This window comes from Diospyros lotus, chromosome 11, assembly GCF_014633365.1.
Source record: "Diospyros lotus cultivar Yz01 chromosome 11, ASM1463336v1, whole genome shotgun sequence".
Lineage (NCBI taxonomy): Eukaryota > Viridiplantae > Streptophyta > Magnoliopsida > Ericales > Ebenaceae > Diospyros > Diospyros lotus.
Window position 1 is genome coordinate 2,192,989 of NC_068348.1, and position 20,835 is coordinate 2,213,823.

At 37.2% G+C, this 20,835-nt stretch overlaps 1 protein-coding gene across 1 annotated transcript; it reads right to left on the bottom strand.

The window, feature by feature from the left end:
* Window positions 1-11,485: 11,485 nt before the first annotated feature.
* LOC127812511 (1-aminocyclopropane-1-carboxylate synthase-like) lies at window positions 11,486-14,413 on the bottom strand. The gene is made up of 4 exons (XM_052352919.1): window positions 14,043-14,413; window positions 13,722-13,853; window positions 13,420-13,580; window positions 11,486-12,701 (listed from the first exon to the last, which is right to left on the bottom strand). Exons 1-4 carry the CDS (start codon window positions 14,214-14,216, stop codon window positions 11,708-11,710), a joined length of 1,461 nt encoding a protein of 486 aa, XP_052208879.1. The 5' UTR covers window positions 14,217-14,413; the 3' UTR covers window positions 11,486-11,707.
* Between the last annotated feature and the right edge of the window lie 6,422 nt (window positions 14,414-20,835).

Consider the following 20,835-nt stretch of genomic DNA (forward strand, 5'->3'; position numbering starts at 1 on the left):
TAAATAAAGAAAAATATAAAAAGAAAAGGGGAGGCGCTCAGCAATCCCCCCCCCCAAACAAAAACTAATCTCTCTCTCTCTCTCTCTCTCTTATTTTCTCTCATTCTCTCTCAGATTTTCTTCGATTCCAAGCAATCGAACCGTTCGATCTTCGATTCGACTTCAATTTTATCATTAAAGCGCCCCTGATCTACAAAGAGGTAAGTATTTTGGCTTCATCTTTTCAGTTTTTCTTGTTGTTTTTGTGAAATGTGGGTTGAGGTGCGATGGGGCTTTTGGCCGGATGTTTGAGATTAGATCTACGAAGATCCGACCGTTGGATTTCTTTGATTTTTGGATATGTTGGTCGGTTTGCTTGGGGGAGTTGGGTGGCGGTCTTGGATCGCCGAAAATCGCCGGCCACGATGGCCGGCGATGTTGGCAGTGTGTTTGTCCCTTTTGGGCCAAAAGTTTGACCCTAGATCTACGAAAATCTAGCCATCCGATCTTTCTCATTTTTGGGTATGTTGCTTTCCTTGGTGCTGTGCACCTCGGGGTAACCTCTGATCGTTGGAAAAATGGCCGGCAAATGGCAATGGCCAGATTTTGCCCCTATTTTGGCCGAAAATTAATTCTTAATGAAGGGTATAACTGGAATTATCGAAAGAATAAGGCTATATGACACACTAACGCAGTTTTAGATGATTAAATCAGTCGGAGGGAGCAACCTGGACCTTAGATAGCTAAAGAAAATTGTACAGTATCGACAAGTGATTTGAATTATGATTTTTAGTGATGAAAGAAGTGGGATTGGGAACAGTTTTCGGTACAGCTGTCGACCGGGCTGAGAAAACCGAATCGACATAGGAAACATCCAGAAGATCAACGGAGCGCGTCAAGGACTAGTATTTAATGTGTAGAACAACCCTTAAGCGATTTCAGGTTGAATCAAATGGATTTAGGGTCAATTTGACCAGCCGGGCCTAAGTGCAGTTTTTTAATTTTGCCCGAGGGAGGTCAAAACAGTAATTTTTCAAGAGTTTCGAGGGTCAAATGAGATATACTAAACTTGAGGAACTTGGTGATATAATTGAATTTATCAGCGGTGCTTTGGAGGGGGCAGAAATGTCATTTAGAAAGTCAAGGGGGTGAAAGTGCAAATTATCAAAAATGAAGTGTGAACGCACAAAGCCAAAAATCGGCCGCCGCCTTCCACTGCACATGGGGACTGTTTCTGGCGATGGGACGGCCAAGGCGGACCTGGGAACGGTCGTATACGGCCGAGGGAAGGCTTGGGGACCAAGCTTGGCCGAGATCCGGCTGGAAATTGAGTATAAAAGGGGTGAGGGTTTCGGCCGAAAATTGGTAAGAAAATCGACCGCATTTTGGTGCGATTTTGAGACGTTGGATAAGGGGTTATTACTCCTTGCATCGAGGGGAAGATTTCTGGTTTTTTTGGGAGTGTTTTCGTGGAGATTTAAGGCTGTTCCAGCAATGGCCGAAGTCGGGAGGTGGACCGCCTAGGGCCGCTTGCAACCGGCCGTTTGGGCCCTTTTCCGGCGAGCTTTCGGCCTAAAAATGGTGCCAATGGGATCGACTCATCGAGGGCTTGAAGGGGGTGTGCTCAGATCGGTCATCGGAGGGGTCGTCGCCGGCCGGTCTTGAGGAAGAAGACGACGCGCGTGGCTGCACGCGCCAGCCTCCACGCGCAGCCATGCGCAGGGCGCGTGAGAGCGCGTGCGAAGGGCTATTTTGGTAATTTTAATTCCAATATTTTTATTTAATTATTCTAGGAATTATTGTGTTGAAATATTTCGAAAAATAGTTGAAGAAATAATTATTTTGGAATTAACAAGGAGAAAATTGGGAGAAAATAGAGAAAATTATGGAAAATTGAGGAAAATGGATTTTAATGCTTCCTTAATTAAATATGGAGTTTAGGAAGTATTGTGGCTCGAGGTTGAGTATAAGTTCAAGCATTTGGGATTTGGCACGCAAACTGAGGCGTTGCACGAGGATTGAGGCGATCTGAATACATTCTAGGTGAGTGGTTTGATTCCAACTTTTCCTTGTCTTGGAAATGTTTTTAGGTGCTTGTGGTGGGTTCTAGTGAGCGGTTATACCCTCCTAGACATAAATTGTTTTACAAGGCTTTTGCTTATGATCATTGTGTCGATATTTGCTACATTGCATTAACTGTTTAATTTTAAAATGTTGGTGCATGGCGTGTAAATTTCCATATCATTTGGGGTCAAGTTTAATTGCATCGTTGGGTCCGTATGGGGCGGGATGGGGTCTACTTGAGATTGGGACAATGTTAATCCAGGTGAACGGGTGTCACACTGGGGCACTCGAGGGAATAATGTTAAACCAAGTGAACGGGTGTCACGACGGTGCACTCGAGGGATTAACGTTGGACCAGGTGAACGTGTGCCACAGTGGGGCATTCGAGGGATTAAGTATGTCAAGGTGATATCTCGAGTTAGACGTGTCTTGCATATTTACGTTTGTCTGAGTATGCCATGCTCGTGTGTCTCTCATGCATTGTATGAACTGTTTTATGCCGTCACTTAGATGTTTATCATCTAACTTGGGCTATGCCCCTGGAATGTTTAATGTTCCAGTCAGGAACTGCTGCGAGAGCAAAGATGTGGCTGATTGAGGGCCAATGGTGCTTAGTTTGTTAAGTCGTTGTAACGTTTGGAGGATTTAACATGCATTTCAGGTTGTAAATGAACAGTTGTATATAGCAATTTTATCATTTGACCTGTATACGTATTTTGTTATGGAAATACAATGTAAGAACTATGATGTTTTGGTATTAGTATATCCGCTGCGTTGTATTAAGACTCGTTTAGTTTAAGATTATTGATCTTGATAGTTAAACGGGCAAGACTGGGGTTCGCGGGGTTTTGTTTCTGCATGTGAAGATTGTTCTTGAAATACCGCTCGTGTTGAATTTAAAGAGAAAAAAAAAAAAAAATTCTAGGAATACCCTTATAGTGACACGCCTGGCGAGACGGGGTGTTACACTCCTAGTAAAGACAACATGAGTGAGTATGAAGTTAACTAAAGGCAACATGAGGAGAGCACTAGAGCTCTCTGAGAAGTGGCGGTCTTCTTGCCGAATGTCATGCCTCACAACCTATTACCACCAACTCTACAAAACCACACAAGAAGTGAGTTGAATGACCTAATACGTGAGACTTAGCAGGAGAACCTACAAAAAGGTATTTGGGAGTGTCAATAGGAGAATCCACTCATCCCATAAACCCATTAAGAGATGGATACTCGAGAAACTCTTTCAGAACTTGTTTAGCAAATGGAAAGGATTATCAAAATGGGAATGGTTGATGCAAGCATAGGCCAACATAAGGCAAAGATTTCTTAGCCACACAGGGGCAAGTACCATGAGGTGGTCAAGAGTACGAACACAGGTGTCCAATCGAAAAGTTAGCCCAAGAAAAAGTTGGAAAGATGATAATCAAATTATTTTCAACACACAAGAGGTTGTTGATATGAAAAGGATAACCGAGCAAGTGCTAAAGTAGAAAAAGCTGGTGCTAGTAGAAGAGGACTAGCAAAAGAGAGGAGGATTCACTTCATGCTCGAGATCTTGGAAAAATCTCTAATGTCCAAATTCAAAATGCCTCAGCTTGCTATGTATTCAAGCAAAGGGGACCTCTATGATCACATTCAAACTTAGTAATGTTGCTCAATGATGGGAGGATGTAATAATATGTCTAGCTTTCTCCCCAACTTTAATAGATATGACCAGATTTGGTATGGCAGGAAAAGGAAGAACATGTACAAATTCCTTGTGATTTTGGTCATTTATATGGAAACATTATATGGTTTGATTTATTAATTTGCTATAATTTTTTAGCATAAATCACGAGTCTGACTCTATTTTATCTTATTTTTTATTAATTTATTGTCTAATATATTAATTGCATCCGTTTCAATAATGCTTGACCATTAATGATTTATTTTATATCATCCAACAACAACTAATAAAATCTAAAAGACATTAATCGTAAATTAACTTAAAAAGCCATTCAAATCAATCAGAAAAATCAAAACCATTCTAAGTTACAATAAACAAAAAAAATAAATAAAATTAAGATAAATTCATAATAACGACAAAAATAAATATAGTCACAAAAATATAAAAAGAATTAGAGCAGTTACTCTAGAATTACAATAATAAATAAGACTTACCATTACTCTAAAAAAATAATTTATATAATGTTTTATGAGAGCAAGTCATGTCCATGCCATCTCCATTTCCTTCTTACCACATTGTCTTAAAAAAAAAAAAAAAAAAAAAAAAATCCATCTCCCACCTTACATTCCAAAGTGACACACCAGCCGGGTTAATCCGAATAATTAATGGGACATGTCAAGCCTAGGTCTGACCCGTTTATTAAACTAAGGGCCTAACTTAGCCCTTGATGCTGCTTAGAGCGACTTGAGACGAGTTGGCTCAGTGGGCTTTTGAGACTAGTTGGGCCCAGGCTCGTGAGCCATAATGGTTTGAGTCAGCAACAAGCCCGTTAGGCCGACTCATTTTAAAACAATTTGAAAATTATTTATAGTATTTTATATAACATCAAAATTCGATCAATCCTAATGGGCCAAACCCGCAAGCCAAAATTAGAGGCCCAAGCCAAGAGGAGCCCTTAGACGGGCCAAGTCAAGTCGAGCTGTGGGCCAAAAAAGATTGGGCTTGGCTTGGGCTAAGCGGGTACAAAGGTCATGCGATGTGTTTGATAATTTTATGTATAATGTTATCAGATATGATGGAAGTCTCAAATTCATGTAGCTGACCTCACATAGTAAGATAAAGACTTGATAGGTTGTTATTATTGTTGTTGTTTTTATTTATTTTTTACTAGAAAATGACATCTTTAAATTTAGTTTTTCTTTTTAATTAAACTTAGACCCCTTTATAGGCATTTGAAATTAAGAGATGTTTATTAAAAAGAATAAATTATAGGGTAAGTTATATGAAACCTCCTTATACTTAGGGTCATGTGCAATTTACCTCCCTGTGCTTTCAATTGTATCAAAAAATTCCCTTATACTTTCAAATTGTTGCAATCAACCACAATCTATTGTGATTTTACATGATTTTGTACAATCTATTGGTTGATTAATGTAAAATTATGTATTTTTTTGATATATTGAAATTATTTATGTAGAATTATGTATTTTGTATGTAGATTATTGTACAAAATTATGTAAAATAACAATAGATTATGATTGATTGCAACATTTTGAAAGTGTAAAGGATTTTTTGATGCAATCAAAAGCACATGGGGTAAGTTGCACATGGTCCTAAATGCAGAAGGGTTTCATATAATTTACCCTAAATTATAAGACTGCGTTTGAATATGTTATTTTTTTCTATAAAAGATTATACAAGAACACATTGATAAAATAAATATTATACAATGAAAAAAATATATAACCAAATTTTTAACACAACTTTGTATTAAAATTATAATTTTATATGATAAACTTTAAAAACTTGAGAAATATGTGTAAAAATAATTTCTACAAAACTATTATTTAAAAGATAATTGTATAAAATTTGGGTGATGATTTTTGCATTTTTTATATAAATAAAATTTATACAAAATATATTTTGCTTATGTCAACAAATTTCATTAGAGTCAATACATTTTCTCTAACAACAATAATGTGAAATGTGTTTCACATAATTAGGGGTGTCAAAATAGGTAGATAGTTGAGTCTCGATCGTGTCACTAACGGGTCGTAATTTATTACTTTATTAGGTCAAGAACCTTCAACTCAAATTTGGATATATTAACTAAATAAGTTAAATAATTGTTAAAATTAACATATACAAATCAAGTTGTCCCATTAATTTATTTAAGTACTTATTTAAATTTAAATACTAACTAATATATTAAAATTAAAAATAAAATAAAGTAACTCATAAATTATTAATTAAATGATTCATTTTGTTCTAATTTTTTTGAATAATCCAAAATAGTCAAGATATAAATTAAAACCAGCACACACATTATGCATAATACAAACTTAAAAAATAAATAAAATATTAAAATTTAATGTGAAAAGTGACTTGATAGATTTAAAGTGAAATTGAAAAAGATATTAAGACTATTTTGGAAATTAACATATGATTTAATTAATAGGTCAATTTCAGTTTCAGGTTTTGTGTCAATCTATTTAAACTTTCTTTATTATTGGGTGATGAGGGAATATTTACAGGGGGCAATTTTACTGTACTACTCCTAGGAGGTTACCATTAACTCGGAATCATGTGTGCCAGTAAAGACCAATATGCGATCGCCACGTGTCAAGACTTAGGAGTTCCGCTTATCTTTATAATCTTTACTATGATTTTGAACTGGAAAGAAATAAAGAAGAAGATTAAGTCAACCAATAATATCTTTAAATATCTCAAGAATTATCTCTATTAGGGAAGATTATCTTTTCTCCCTATGAAAAATGGATCAACCTCTCTTTTTGAAATATATCTTATCTCTTAAGGGAAAGGCCACGAGACATCTATAAATAGAGGGCAACCTCTACAGGTATGGGGATCTGACTCCTAAGGGACTCATATATTATTTTTCCATTACTATTATACTCCTCAAAAACCCTATGAACTGACTTGAGCGTCGGAAGGATCACGAGGAGCAAGTCCCCACCCTTTTTGCAGGTACTTGGTTCGAGACAGAAGAAGGTGATCGACTCCGCATCATCAATTGGCACCCACCGTGGGGCCTTCGTCTTTTCCTTCTGTTTTCCAAGTACAATTTCAAGCCATAGGAAATCTATTCAACTCAATTACACGTATTTGCTGATTGCATCATGGGTACGCTTGTTTCTCTTTTAATATTTTTTGTGTCTCCTACGATTATTTTTCAATTATTGTTTTATGTAAAAATAATTGAAAGAGAAGGCCAAAAGATTCATCATATTATATATATATATATATGTTGGAGAAAAGCTTATCATGGAAGCCTAGCGGAGTAAGTAAGAAAAGAGGTGTTATATTATAATATTAAAGGGGAAAACTTCTTGGAAAAGGGGTATATACCCAAAAACCACCATGGATGAGCCAGGCGATGGCCACAGCAAGCAGCGATAATGGCTGTGACGGAAGCTCTGTTAATGTCGCTTTGGTTAAAACTTATTTCCCTTGTTTTATCATTCTAGTGTTTTAACTACTATCTATTGGAGAATTGCTAGATATATAGGCAGAGGCAAAATGTTTTAATTTGAATTGCTTGATAGATATGCTCCAATGACTTGAATTTTAATTGATTATGTTAAAATGTTCGGGATTAATAACGTTAGCAGACGAAAGGCTCGCCCCGAACACCTGCAGATGTAAGTGTTATGCCGAACCGCAAAAATAAAATACTCTCTTTAATTGCGGACGTAGGCGTTACGCCGAACCGTGAAAACAAAATATTTGTTATTCTTTAATTGCGGATGTAGGCGTTACGCCGAACTGCGAAGACAAAATATTATTATTCTTTAATTGTGGACGTAGGCATTTCACCGAACCGTGAAAATAAAATAAGGATATTATTTGAAATCCTGTCATCAACTACAATCCAAGCCAGCATGTGCGCATGAAAATCGAAGGTCCGAAAGGCCTCAACAACGCAAGAGCAAGGGATCAGATATGATCCTCGGGGAGCCTCGAACCCCCGAACACTCAAGATGAAGGGATCAGATATGATCCTCGGGGGGCCTCGAACCCCCGAACACTCAAGATGAAAGGATCAAATGTGATCCTCGCAGGGCCTCGAACCCCTAACCAGAAAACATGAACGACTCAAAGGGGACCACCCCTACTAATTAAGGCACCAGTTCAGAGGCTACGAACCTCCGCCAAATGAAGACGAAAGGGGACCACCCCTACTAATTAAGGCACTAGTTCGGAGGCTACGAACCTCCACCAAATGAAGACCAAAGGGGACCACCCCTACTAATTAAGGCACCAGTTCGGAGGCTACGAACCTCCGCCAAATGAAGACCAAAGGGGACCACCCCTACTAATTAAGGCACCAGTTCAGAGACTACAAACCTCCGCCAAATGAAGACCAAAAGGCATCAATTCGGAGGCTACGAACCTCCGCCAAACGAAGACCAAAGGGGACCATAGCCTCAACCAACACAGCTTTAGCCAACGGCCCCGAAGGCAAGGCGCGCAGCCTAAACCAACACAGCTTCGGCCAACGGCCCCGAAGGCAAGGCACGCAGCCTCGACCAACACAACCTCGGCCAGCGGCCCCCAAAGATCAGGCAAGGTGCGCAGCCTAAACCAACACAGCTTCGGCCAACGGCAAGGCACGCAGCCTCGACCAACACAACCTCGGCCAGCGGCCCCCAAAGATCAGGCACGCGGCCTCAGCCATCGCAGCCTCGGCCAGTGGCCCCCGAAGACAAGGCACATAGCCTCGGCCAGCGGCCTCGAAGATAAGGCAAGCGGCCTCGGCCACTACAACCTCAGCCAGTGGCCCCCGAAGATGAGGAATGCGACCTCGACTAGCATAGCCTCGGCCCTAGGCCAAAAATAACAATAAAAATATATATATGTACTAATTTAAGAGCTGGTCCCTTTTCTACTATAGGAAAATTCTCGAACGTTACTATCACCTCGAGCGACCTAATCACCCTTCGCATGGGAAGACTGAAAAGGCACCGGGAGACTTAAAAAGCGAATTCAGCATCCAAGACTGCTAACCCAAATTTTTCGTAGAACTTTTTTACAGAGGCTCAGAAAAACAGTGACAACTACTCCTTCAGCTGCCCAACCTCCTTACTCGATCAGCTCAAGGAGTAGGGGGCAAGTGATGAGGGAATATTTACAGGGGGCAATTTTACTGTACTACCCCTGGGAGGTTACCATTAACTCGGAGCCATGTGTGCCAGTAAAGACCAATATGCGATCGCCACGTGTCAAGACTTAGGAGCTCCGCTTATCTTTATAATCTTTATTATGATTTTGAACTGGAAAGAGATAAAGAAGAAGATTAAGTCAACCAATGATATCTTTAAATATCCCAAGAATTATCTCTATTAGGGAAGATTATCTTTTCTCCCCATGAAAAAGGGATCAACCTCTCTTTTTGAAATATATCTTATCTCCTAAGGGAAAAGCCACGGGACATCTATAAATAGAGGGCAACCTCTACAGGTATGGGGATCTAACTCCTAAGGGACTCATATATTATTTTTTCATTACTATTATATTCCTCAAAAACCCTATGAACTGACTTGAGCGTCGGAGGGATCACGGGGAGCAAGTCCCTACCCTTTTTGCAGGTACTTGGTTCGAGACAGAAGAAGGTGATCGACTCCGCATCATCATTGGGTTAATTAGTTTCGGGTTTTTTTAAATTAATAACAAATCAACGCAAACCCAAATAAATTCTTATATCTAATAACAACTTAAACTTGTTAAGAGTGAACTCAAACCCATTAATTTCTTGTCAACTTCAAGTTAGATCATCAAATAAGATAATCTATTAACAGCTTTATACATACATATATGCATAGGGATCAACCACAGTTGTCAAAATTAACAAAGCTTGAGATCAGCTTTAATGGCGGTTCTGCACCAATAACATTAATATATATATATATATCACTGTCACTACGTATATATCCACCTAATCTTTCTTGGTGGCTGCTTCATCACACACCATCCTGATCCTTTCTTCCATTCTTAATTATAACCCACTATAATTAATTAACAAAAATGTTATTTAAACACTGTTATTATAAGTGTCATTTTATATTAATGTTTTATATTTTATTTTATATTAATATAACGAATATTAATACAAAACATTAATTAAAACGTTAAAATTAAATGTTTAAATAACATCTTGATTAATTACCCCTTCAAATTCAATGTCTGCATCAGATGGTGGCTGCTTCTGAATATATATATATATATATATAGACACACACAAACACACCAAATCCATTAGTAAATTAAGCTCTTCTGATGACAGATAGCGCATATGTGTTAATTTGGCCATCAAAAGAGTGTATTCTTCACGTTTTAAATAAAAAAAATAATAATTACACTAATTTTCTCTAAGATTAAATGAATTACATGTGGTATTATTGTGCCATTGAATATAACAAAAAGTTTCCCTATAGTTAACAAATTATATAGTGAGTTTATCTAAACGTTTAAATTGGTATGTCATAGATCGTGGGTCCATTCAACCTCTCGCGTCCCTTACTTATTCGTCATCTCTCTTTATAAACTAACTTCTCTTTCTCTTTCCGACGTAGTAGAAGCTTTTTAATATCCCGTTGATTCACTCATGAATGTCAGATTATAGGACTCAATCAATATTTGTTGATTCTGAAAAATACCGAAAAATTGAAAAGAATTATGGAAAAAATTTCAACAAAAATTTCATTAGAATTCTAAAAATCAACTGTCAAAAATAACCTATAAACATAGTATTTATATACTACAATAATTAGAAAATTAGAAAACACCCCAAAACCCTAGAACCCAAATCTTACCAAAAAAGGTAAGATTGAGTTTTCATTACAGTACTATCAAAATTAAATGGAAATAAATAAAATCCCCCAAAACGGCATATAAAAATTCACTCCCTAATAGAAGTTATTCTCAAGTCAATTATTTTCTAAAATATCAAAAATGCTAATTTCGAGACCAAACAAAGGAATTTGTCCGAAAAACCACGAACCTCACCAACAAAGCTGGTGATTTTGAATCCTCAGCCTAATTCTTTTGAAATTAGTCTTTAAAATCACCCAAATTGTACCTTTCATAAAATGCTAAAGCCATCTCATCCATATCACTTTCTCATTCTCTTTCTCTTTCTTGCTACCACCACTCATGTCTTTCCCTCATCCCCATACCCCTTACCCACACAGAACCTTTTGCTAGGGATGGTTGTTTTATTTCTCTCTTTACACGCACATCTTTTATTTTCTTTCTTATCTCACAATAATGTTAGGTTGAGCAACCCCAACAACATAGGGATGATTGTGTTGTTACACATTCTTTCTCTCTCCCTTCACACACATACATATGTATATATCTCATTTTTTTATATATCTATATCTCTCTTTATTCTTCCTTATCTCTCATTACTCTCTTACTCTCCATCTCTCTTTACTTAAACCATTGTCAAACCTAGAAGCTCTCTTCAATTTGGCCATGGTTGAATCAAAGAAGAAGGGAGAGGGACATATAAAGGGAGGGAGAAAAGACTTAGGGGTTTGGCAATAGTGGCCAAACCCAATATCGTTTTAGTGTATTGGTTATCATGGTTGAAGAGAGAGAGTGTGAGAGAGAGAGATATATGGGAGAAAGAAGGGTAAATTTTGAGGGTATTTTGGATATTTTAAAAAGTTTAACTTCAGTTGTTGTTTAACACTAGGGGGAAACAAGTTTATTAAAGTTGAAATGGATTGCGATAATAAAATTGGCTCCATAATCTTAAATTAACTTGATTTGGCAATACATTTATAAACGAATGTGATAACACTATGTGTCTAGTGTGCTAGCATCTAGTTATTGAATGTGTTAACACAATGTGCCTATTTTTGTAGCACTTGGCGTATGCATTTCCAAGTTGGTAATGGTAATGGTCGCCTTGAAACAGAATATAATCAGTTGTTAAGTCTGACTGACACCCGTTCATCATCGATCTGTCCCTCCCTAAGTCCGAGCTCGGACGAGCGGCGAGGTAAGGGGCGAGTGAGGGGACATCATGGTAATGTCATCCATCCTTCTAAACGACAGGTTAACTTGCAAATTACTCCGCCAACACTGCCTCTTGGCCGGCCCTTCCATCCCCTTCCTCTTCGCCACAAAGCTCCGAATCCTTCTTAGAGCAACTCTCATGGTGTCATCGTCCATGTTGGCGAAGCAAACCCTGAACCAGCCCGGCTCCGAGCAGTGGAAAGACACTCCCGGCGAGATGTTGAGCTTCACTTCGTGGACAATCACTTTCCAGAGCGCCAACTCGGCCTCAGGCGTTGGCTCCTTTAGTAGCCGCCGCAGGTCCATCCAGAAGAACAGCCCCGCGTTGCTCTCCAAGCTCCCGATGCCCACCTGAGCCAGCCCCTTCGTGAAATCTTCGTGCCGCTTCGCCAACCTTTTCCCGCTCTCGGCGACGAACTTTCCGACGAAATCATTGTCAGAAAGCATGGCGGCGAGCAGGTGCTGCGTTTGGGTCGAAACCAAGCCGAAGCTCGACATCTTGCGCGCGCAGCTTGTGACGGCGTCGTTGTAGGAGTAAACGATGCCGACTCGGAAGCCGGGGAAGCCGAGGTCTTTGGAGAGGCTGTAGACAATGTGGATGAGATCGGTGTTAATGGAGTTGGAGCCGCTTTCTTGTTCCACTATCTCGGCGATGCTGGTGTAGCGGGGCTGGCTGAAGACCGTGGCGGCGTAGATTTCGTCGAGGACGAGGTGGATGTTGTTCCGGGTGATGAAGCTGAGGATGTCTCGCATGGTGGATTTGTCTAAGATGGTGCCAAGTGGGTTGGATGGGTTGGTGATGAGCAGGCCTTTGACTCGGATGTTGGCGTCTTTGGCTCGCCGGAAGGCAGCTTCCAGGGCGGCCCCGGTGATCTTGAAATGGTTAGAGCTCTCGCAGGGCACTGGAACTAGTTGAACTCCCGTTCGCCATCGAAGATCTCTGTCGAATCTGCAATTTAATCCCAAATGGTTTGAGCAAATTCGGCAAGAAGAAGAAGAAGAAGAACGAAGTTCTAAATTCACTAAAAATGAGCAATAAAATCAAATAATAGTCTTTAGTGAGACAAGACTTTTGGTATAGCTATGACCCAAATTTGTTTAATGCTATCTTATAATAATAAATCTCAGTATAATATCCTCTTTAACTGCTAAGTCAACTAGAAGGGACAAGACCCCAAAGTGACCCACGTTAAAGGACATATTGGACCTTATATTTTCCATCGTTTTGCTTCAACCACCAACCCCCATGTGTGGTCCAAAGGATATTGGGCCCTTTGTTACTTTGAATAAATTCTTTTTATTTTCAAAATTTTATTAAAATAAAATATACCCTTTAATAAATGTTATATAAAACACCACACTCAAACTCGAAACCCAAGACCCGTAGTATTTTAATATTTTAGTAGGGGGTTTGGCGCTTGGGGCAGGAGACCAGGCACTTCCTTCCAATGGTGGGACCTGAACCTGTTTTATCCGTAGATAGGAAGACGGTTTTTCTCACGTCTCCACCATCAATAATTGACTCTGACGTCCGATCCGATGGCTTTGATTCATATGTTTAGGTTGATAATTAATTCCAGTTAATTATTGACTGTGAAACTGTATGTATATAAGGTTTATACCCAGAAAAGCAGGAAGAAGAAGAAGGATTAACAGCTGTTAATTACCCTGGATAATACGGCGTCGGCACCAGAAATGCGTCGCCGGGATCGGCCAAGCAGAAGACCAGCATCTCGTGAGCTCCGGTGGCCCCTCCGCTCATCACAATGCGGTCCGGATCGAACCGGGCTCTGTCTCCTCTCACCTTGGCCATGAAATTGGCCACGCCCTGTTGAGACAATCATCGTTAGAATCCAAATCAAAATTCAATTAATGCTGTATATATACATATATATACTGACATGAACCAAAAAAAAAAAAAAAAAAAGATCAAGAACATGATCGGAGATGACTTCCGGTGCCGGCGTACCTCTCTGAACTCCGGCAAGCCATGGTAGTCCTGAAAGATGGCTGTATCCTTGAAGTTGCCGGCCCCTTCGGCGGTGCAGATGGATGCTTTCGGGTTGTTCACGACCCATTCCTCGATCGGATCAAAGCAAAGCTGCAGAAAGAAGACGGGTTTGTTTGTCAGTCTTATATGTCAGCTCCGGGACCATTTGAACTGGACACCATTTATTAAGTATCTTTATCATGTATGCTTTGAATTACATCGTCTAAATATGAACTTAAGACACTACCGACAATCACTTGTCTCCATTACAGAGGTTTTGTCACCCGTCGATCTTCTTACCTGGTTTTCTGCAAGACCCATCTGGATGACGCCGTCAGGATTGCCGGTGGGATGGTAAGGATCACTGTCGTAAGCCTTCCAGCCATCGAAATACGACGAGTTTTCGCCATGGCCGCCGTCTGTAGCTATCTTGGACAGCAAGTGTTGCTGGTTATTGCTGGAAACGAAACCCATATCTTCTTGCCCTGAAATTGCTGGAAATTACGGAGACTGAAGATAAATGATCGATCGTCTCACGGAGACAAAAGAATGTATATCTCTTTGGCTGGTTTAATATTGTTGAATGAATAAAGGACCTAGCGATGGATGCTTATATATAGGAAGAGACAGAGAGAAAGAAAAGAAACAAAATACGAAGATATGGTTCATGGAAGGGGACCAGCCGGGCCGACCATCTGGCAGGTGGCACCGTGGCAGACGGAAAGAAGGTTCGTATGAGGAAGAAGGTCAAGAGGCCTTAATTTCCTCGAAGAGCCTTTGATGACGTCTTCGCAAGCGCTGCTCTCATTTTACTCTCTTAATTACATTTGACCGCGCATTGACTGCTCATACCATAAAATGAAGCTATAGTGAGCTTAGAATTCAAGATTTAGCTCTTAAATTTGAATTTCTTGATTAATTATTCATTTATTAAATTTTGAATTGCATAATTTTATTTATTAAAAAAAATGTGATACCATCTCTTGATGGTTCCTGATCAACACATAATTTTCGGTCGAGATTGTCTCACCCTCTTTGAAACTCATGACTCGACAAGCATCGAAACTTAGGAGTTGGAAAGACGTATCGTGACTAATTATGAAAAGTAAAAAAAATAATTAAATAAATTTTAAAATTTAGTCTAAACATAAATATAGTAACACAGTTAAATATGTTGTCTAATCACATAACTACGAGTAAGAGCAAGGTAGTTAAAATCGGGATTTTAAGTGGAATCAAAAAATGATTCATAAAATCGAATTGTAAAATCGTAGAATTTTAAAGACAATTAAAAATACTCTTTAATTTTTATAAATATATGTTTATAAAAATATAATTTTATAAAAAATAAATTAATATCATTTAATAACCTAATTATTCCTTATTATAACTCAAAAGATGATGCTTTCAAAATATAACTCAAAACTAACATGTTGATATAGGCAATTTAGAGGCAAAATATAGTTTAAAATTCTTTAGATGATGATTCCAATATTCTCCATTAGATTTAAATTGTAATTTATATTTGAAGCGTAAAATCGTAAAATTGTACACCTAAAATCGAAATTTTATAGGATTTTATCCCAAATAAGATTTTACATGGGATTTGAATCGTTTAGAGGTGTCCAAAGCATAGAATTGTATGAGTAAAATCGAAATTTTAACAATAATGAGTAAGAGTTTAATATTCGAGTGCGATTTTGTTCACCCCTTTTAACTGGGTGACCATCACCCTCAAAAGTACTGAGGGTAATGGTCACCCTGTTAAAAGGGGTGAACAAAATCGCACTCTAATATTCAGATTAGGTTAGGTATATATGTATATGTGTCTGTAGGGCTCGGGATGGTACCTAATATTAATAATTATTATAAGAATAATAGTTAATTAATAATAAATATATTTTATTTTTAGATAATATATATCTATTGCATCTTATTTTTAACATTCAAATAATTTTATTAGTTGATGATAAAATTACAAAGAACTATAAATGATTGATATTATTAAAATTTTTTGATAAATTATACTCAAAATCTCTAAGTTTGATAAAAAGATAAAGTAACTCTCAAATTTAAGAAATAACGGAGGCCTCCTTAACTTTTACAAGTCTTACTACACTTTTCTCTTATGATTATTTTATCGATATTAAAAGTTTTAATATGATTAAAGTATCTTCACATTTTCTTTTCGCCCTTTTCTCTCCGTATGACGAACTAGCTAGCCGAAATCTTGTTTTCTGTCTCTCTCTCTCTCTTTACAGTTCAGCAATGGTTTAATTAGCCATCACCAAATTAGAGAGAGATAAAATGGTGGACAAACTATTGGATTTTGGCTAGTTTGCTGAATTGGGGAGGGGATAAATGGAATTGGAGACAAAATGTAAAGGTGCTTTGATCATAACAATTTTAACAATGGAGGAAAAGTGTAGGGTTTTTTTTTCATTTTTTTTAGGTAACATGGGAAACTTGAGGAATCCTTCAATCATAGCCAACCTTCAGCCCGAATCCATCTTACTATTTCTAAAACTCATGACCCATTTGCTCCACGACCTTAGGTGAACGAACAGGTTCGTCGCGAGCCAAACCCCGGAGGCCTGGCACCTCGAATGGATACAGTTGATTGCGTATTCCTGCACAGAGGTAGAATTAAACCTACGATCTCACAATATCCCAAGCTCTTGAACACGTGCGGTGGACTATATGTGCTACCCTTGTTGGTTCATAGCCCAAGCCCCTAGCAATTGCTTCGTGGAACTACCTGTTTGTAAGGCCTGGGAAAGGTTGCACTCACAATATGGATAAGGATAAAGAGTTTGCCTCTACTAACAGTTTAAGCTTTTGGCATGGTGATAAGTGCTCAGTCTTGAAATCTCTTGGTAGGGTCAACTGGTATCAGAGCAAGTCTCAAGTTCGAGTCTCTTCCTGGGCAATTCTAAGGGAGTGAGGTGATTTTGATGATCCATAGCTCATGGCCTAGCACAATTCTGGGGAAAATGGGGATTTTTGGTTTATAGCGCATACTCTAGCAACTGTTTCGTGGGGTTGCCTGTTTGTGAGGATTGAGGAGAAGATTGCACCCACAATATGAAATAAAAAGTTGCGCCTCTATTAACAGTTTAAGCTTTTAGCACGATGGTAAGCGTTCAGTCTTGAAGTTTCTTGGTGAGGTCCAACTACTCCAAAGGGTTAAAAAAAAAAAAGTGTAGTTAAAATTGTAAATTTAGAGAAAGTTATTGTCATTTTGTAAATATTATAGGTATCTCTGTCTTTTTATCAAACCTCAAGGGTATTGACTATTAAGTGTAATTTTTTTAATTTTTTTTTTAATTTTATAGAAATTTATCCAAATAAAAGATAAGGAATTAAGGAGCAATGCAATTAAGACTAATCCATAGAATTAATGGTGCACTAAGGATCTCTTGACTCACAAAAGATAAGGCATTGACAATGCCATGAACACAGTAACTAACTACACATTATGAAAAAATTTACCATACTTTTTTGGTCTAACTTAAGTGATTCAAATTTACTTATTTACTATCAACAAAGTTTAGTGTTTTTTTGACCAAGATGGAAGGAATACACCTCCCCTACCCAATTTAAATCTAAGAAAGCGAATAAATTTAGATATCGAGTAATTCAGGATTAACCTAAGAAATCTAGCCTTATCCCTTATGACGATTGAAACTTCGAAAATCTCAATAACGAATCTTAATAAGTAACTCTAGATATCTTGCCCAACCAAGTCTCAACCCTACCTATATAAAGACCACAATCTCTCGCAAGAACATACATCTCATTTAAACATCTAAGTATTCTACAAACTTGAGAATCGAAGGCTAAATTATATGATCTAACCGTACCTCCTTTTGTAAGTACTTAATTAGCCCCGAATTTAACCAGTAGTGATCGTCCCCACCATCATCATTAATTTGCATTAATGTAAGTCATCCCTAGAAAAGAGTTTTCAGAGTTCAAAGTTCATCACCAACTACTCTGATTTTGATTTTGATTTTTAATGGCTTGGACAGTCGTGTGTGAGGTTTAGTCGCATCATCCTCTAATTTTGTATAATATATTGTCAAACCTAAATGGGCTGCTCGATTATATATATATTAATTAATGTTTGATCAAACCAATTAATGTTTGATTATGTTTTAATAAGCTCAAATTAACAGCAAAATTATTCGTAATCGTGTTACCAGATCTTGCTGCAGTCAAACACCCAAACCAAGTTGGTGGGTTTGGTAGTCTCACTATTCTTCTTTAAAACATTCTACTCTTACTCTTAGGTTATGTCCTTTTACTAATATACCCTCGAAGGATTTCCACTCCAAACCTTGGTGTTTTTCTCAAAATTAGACAACACTAGCTAAGAGGGTCGTCGTCCTATTTGTAAAAAAAAAAAAAAAAGTTGTCATCGTATCTTAATCACTAATTTTTTAATTATTTTATTAACATTGATCTTTTTTTTTCTTGGGAGAAGAAAAAGTTGATGGACAATAAGATTTTGTGATTTGCGTGAATCATGATGAATGGATGGCTAATCGTTTGTGCATGCATATGAAACACACATTTTTATTGTTAAGCTAGCTATGTCCTTTGTCCTTTTATCGATATATCAATACGGATGATTTCTTTCTCTAAAAACACTAGTTAGTGATCATCTCCTTCAACTTGACAAAAGTAAAAGTTGGTGTTCTTCAATCCTTTGAGTAGTATTCTCGTAAAGGACTTCCTCTACCAAAAATCTTAGGTTAGCTGTCTTCAATCAAACTTGACGAGAAGAAGAGTACTTGTGTAGATGAGATCTTAAAAGGAAGTCACTCTATTCATCGTGTCCTTAACTTTTTTTTTTCTCAAGAATAGATTTTCTTAAGAAAAGAAAAAAAAATAAGAAAATGAGAATTAAAAAAAAAAATTAACGAGGTTTCACATAAATTCCCTCTCTAGAAACCTAGGTTCTAGGGTTTCTAGATTTGAATGTGCTCAATCGATCACTACCCACTGGCCATCGACCTCTTCCTCTCTAAGGTCTTCTAAAGTAAGTTGCACCATCGTTGCAACTCAATCTTCTTCTCTCTTTGGTCAACTCCCTATCATTGGGTAGTCGTCATCTATCCTCTCAAATCTACTATCACCACTGCTTTCCATCTCCCCCTTTCATTGCCATTCATGTTTTGCCCTTTCTTGTTGTTGTTTCATTTTCCCTTCCCTACTCTACTAGTGACATTGTCGCTTTTAATAAGCCAATTCATTGCTCGTATTTTGTTAGTGATCTCCTTTCTCGTTTCCATTCTTGCTTTCTCTCTTTGATTGCCCTATTAGATGTCCCCTATAACCTTCCTTTTATCATGACAATGGTTTATCGTAAGAGTAATAAAAGTGAAGTTGTGTTTGGTTCTTGACCAATTAGATTATTTCTAGTGCTCTTGTCATCCCAAACTAGACATCGATTGCTCCATAGAGTTTCAATATGTGAATATCAAATGTCCTCGAAGGGTATTTTAGATAGCATCCCACTTATCCATTCCTATTCCTTTTCATGAACCGAGAAAAAACCTTCACCACTGTTGTCGTAGCATTAACCTATCACTTATAGTGCAATAACCTTACATGGTCACTTGCAACCCCATTATAGGCTCTTAAAGTCTACGATGCACAGAAACTTCTTGAAGGTGTCATGTTAGAGTTTCCAAAATGTTTTTGTTTCTGAAACGCCAAGAAATATTTCTAGACTACTTTTACAATTTCAAAACTTTTCATGATCATTTCGTAATTTTAAAAAAATATTGAAGACGCATTTCTGATTTGGAAATACGTTTCCCATTCACAAATACAGATGATTTTTTTTTTTTTTCATTCTAACTCAATTTTTATTTTTTCTAAAATTTGTTTAAATGCATTATAAAATTTATGTTTATTTTTATATTAAATAACTATTTTTATACTTTTCTATATTAAACATTATATTTACTAAAATGCTCATATATTTTATTTATTTACTCGTTTTCATTTTTTTATTTTTTTTAAAAATATTTTTTTTTTCATTTTCGTTTCATATTATATCCATTTCTCATTTTCATTTCCGTACAATCTAACTTAAAGTTATCTAGTATACACTCTCTTCCCCTACCGATGAACTTCTATTCATATTGTTTGGTTTAGGAATAAAAGGAGAAAGATTTCGTGGTTCACATTAGGATTATGGATTTCGACAAGAAAAAAAAAAAGTGGAAAAGCTCAGTAAATTTTCCAAACCTACCTAAGATTTAATGAGTTCTAATATTTATTAAAATTATATATATATTATTTTATGCATGAAACACGCATTTGGCTTGAGGGTCGGTCGGTCAGTCAGTCCCTTTTGGAGATTGCCAGAATGGAATTAAAAGAGTCTTCGATTTGAAAAAAGGAATATCCACATCACGCCACCGTCAAAGTTGTTGACTTGTGGTGTGGATTTTGTCACCTCTTCAATTCAAACCAAAACTTTATTATAAATTATTGGTCACATCCAAATACGAAAAATTGTTATTGATAGATCTTTGTATATATCTTAGGCTACACAAAGGAAGGCTACACAAAGGTGTATTAATAACAAAAAAATCTCTTATGAGGCGCGTGAGGAGCATGAAGACCCCTTTATATAGCCCAAATTATACAAAAATGATATATAAATAGCATGATTCATATATATATAATAACATTTGCTTGTATAACGGGTGATGGTTGGAATCTATCACCATTAAGTCAATCTCGATTTTAAAAATAATTATACATAATAAATGACATATCTATCACATAAAATTTATATCCTTATATAAGTATATTATGAGGCAAGAAAAAGTCATTAGATCTCAACTCATATGCTAGTTTGGGTAGGTGGAGATTTGAGTTCGGATTGGGACAACTTTGACAAATCCTATTATTCGAGTCAAGTCTTTTATCATAATTAAAATTTAAATCCCGATCTAAATATATATTTAGAACCATTTTCACCTCAAAAAGGTTTAAAAAAGAGTATCTTTGTAACTTCCCCGTGCCTAAAATTCCCCATCAATGGCCATTTCCATATTTATATATATATGCC

Coding starts and splice junctions, on each gene's coding strand:
- LOC127812511 (XM_052352919.1), bottom strand. CDS start 14,216: ATGGGTTTCGTTTCCAGCAATAACCAGCAACACTTGCTGTCCAAGATA. Junction 13,854..14,042: donor TGGGTCTTGCAGAAAACCAG/GTAAGAAGATCG, acceptor TTCTTTCTGCAG/CTTTGCTTTGATCCGATCGA. Junction 12,702..13,419: donor CCGACGCCGTATTATCCAGG/GTAATTAACAGC, acceptor ATTAAATTGCAG/ATTCGACAGAGATCTTCGAT.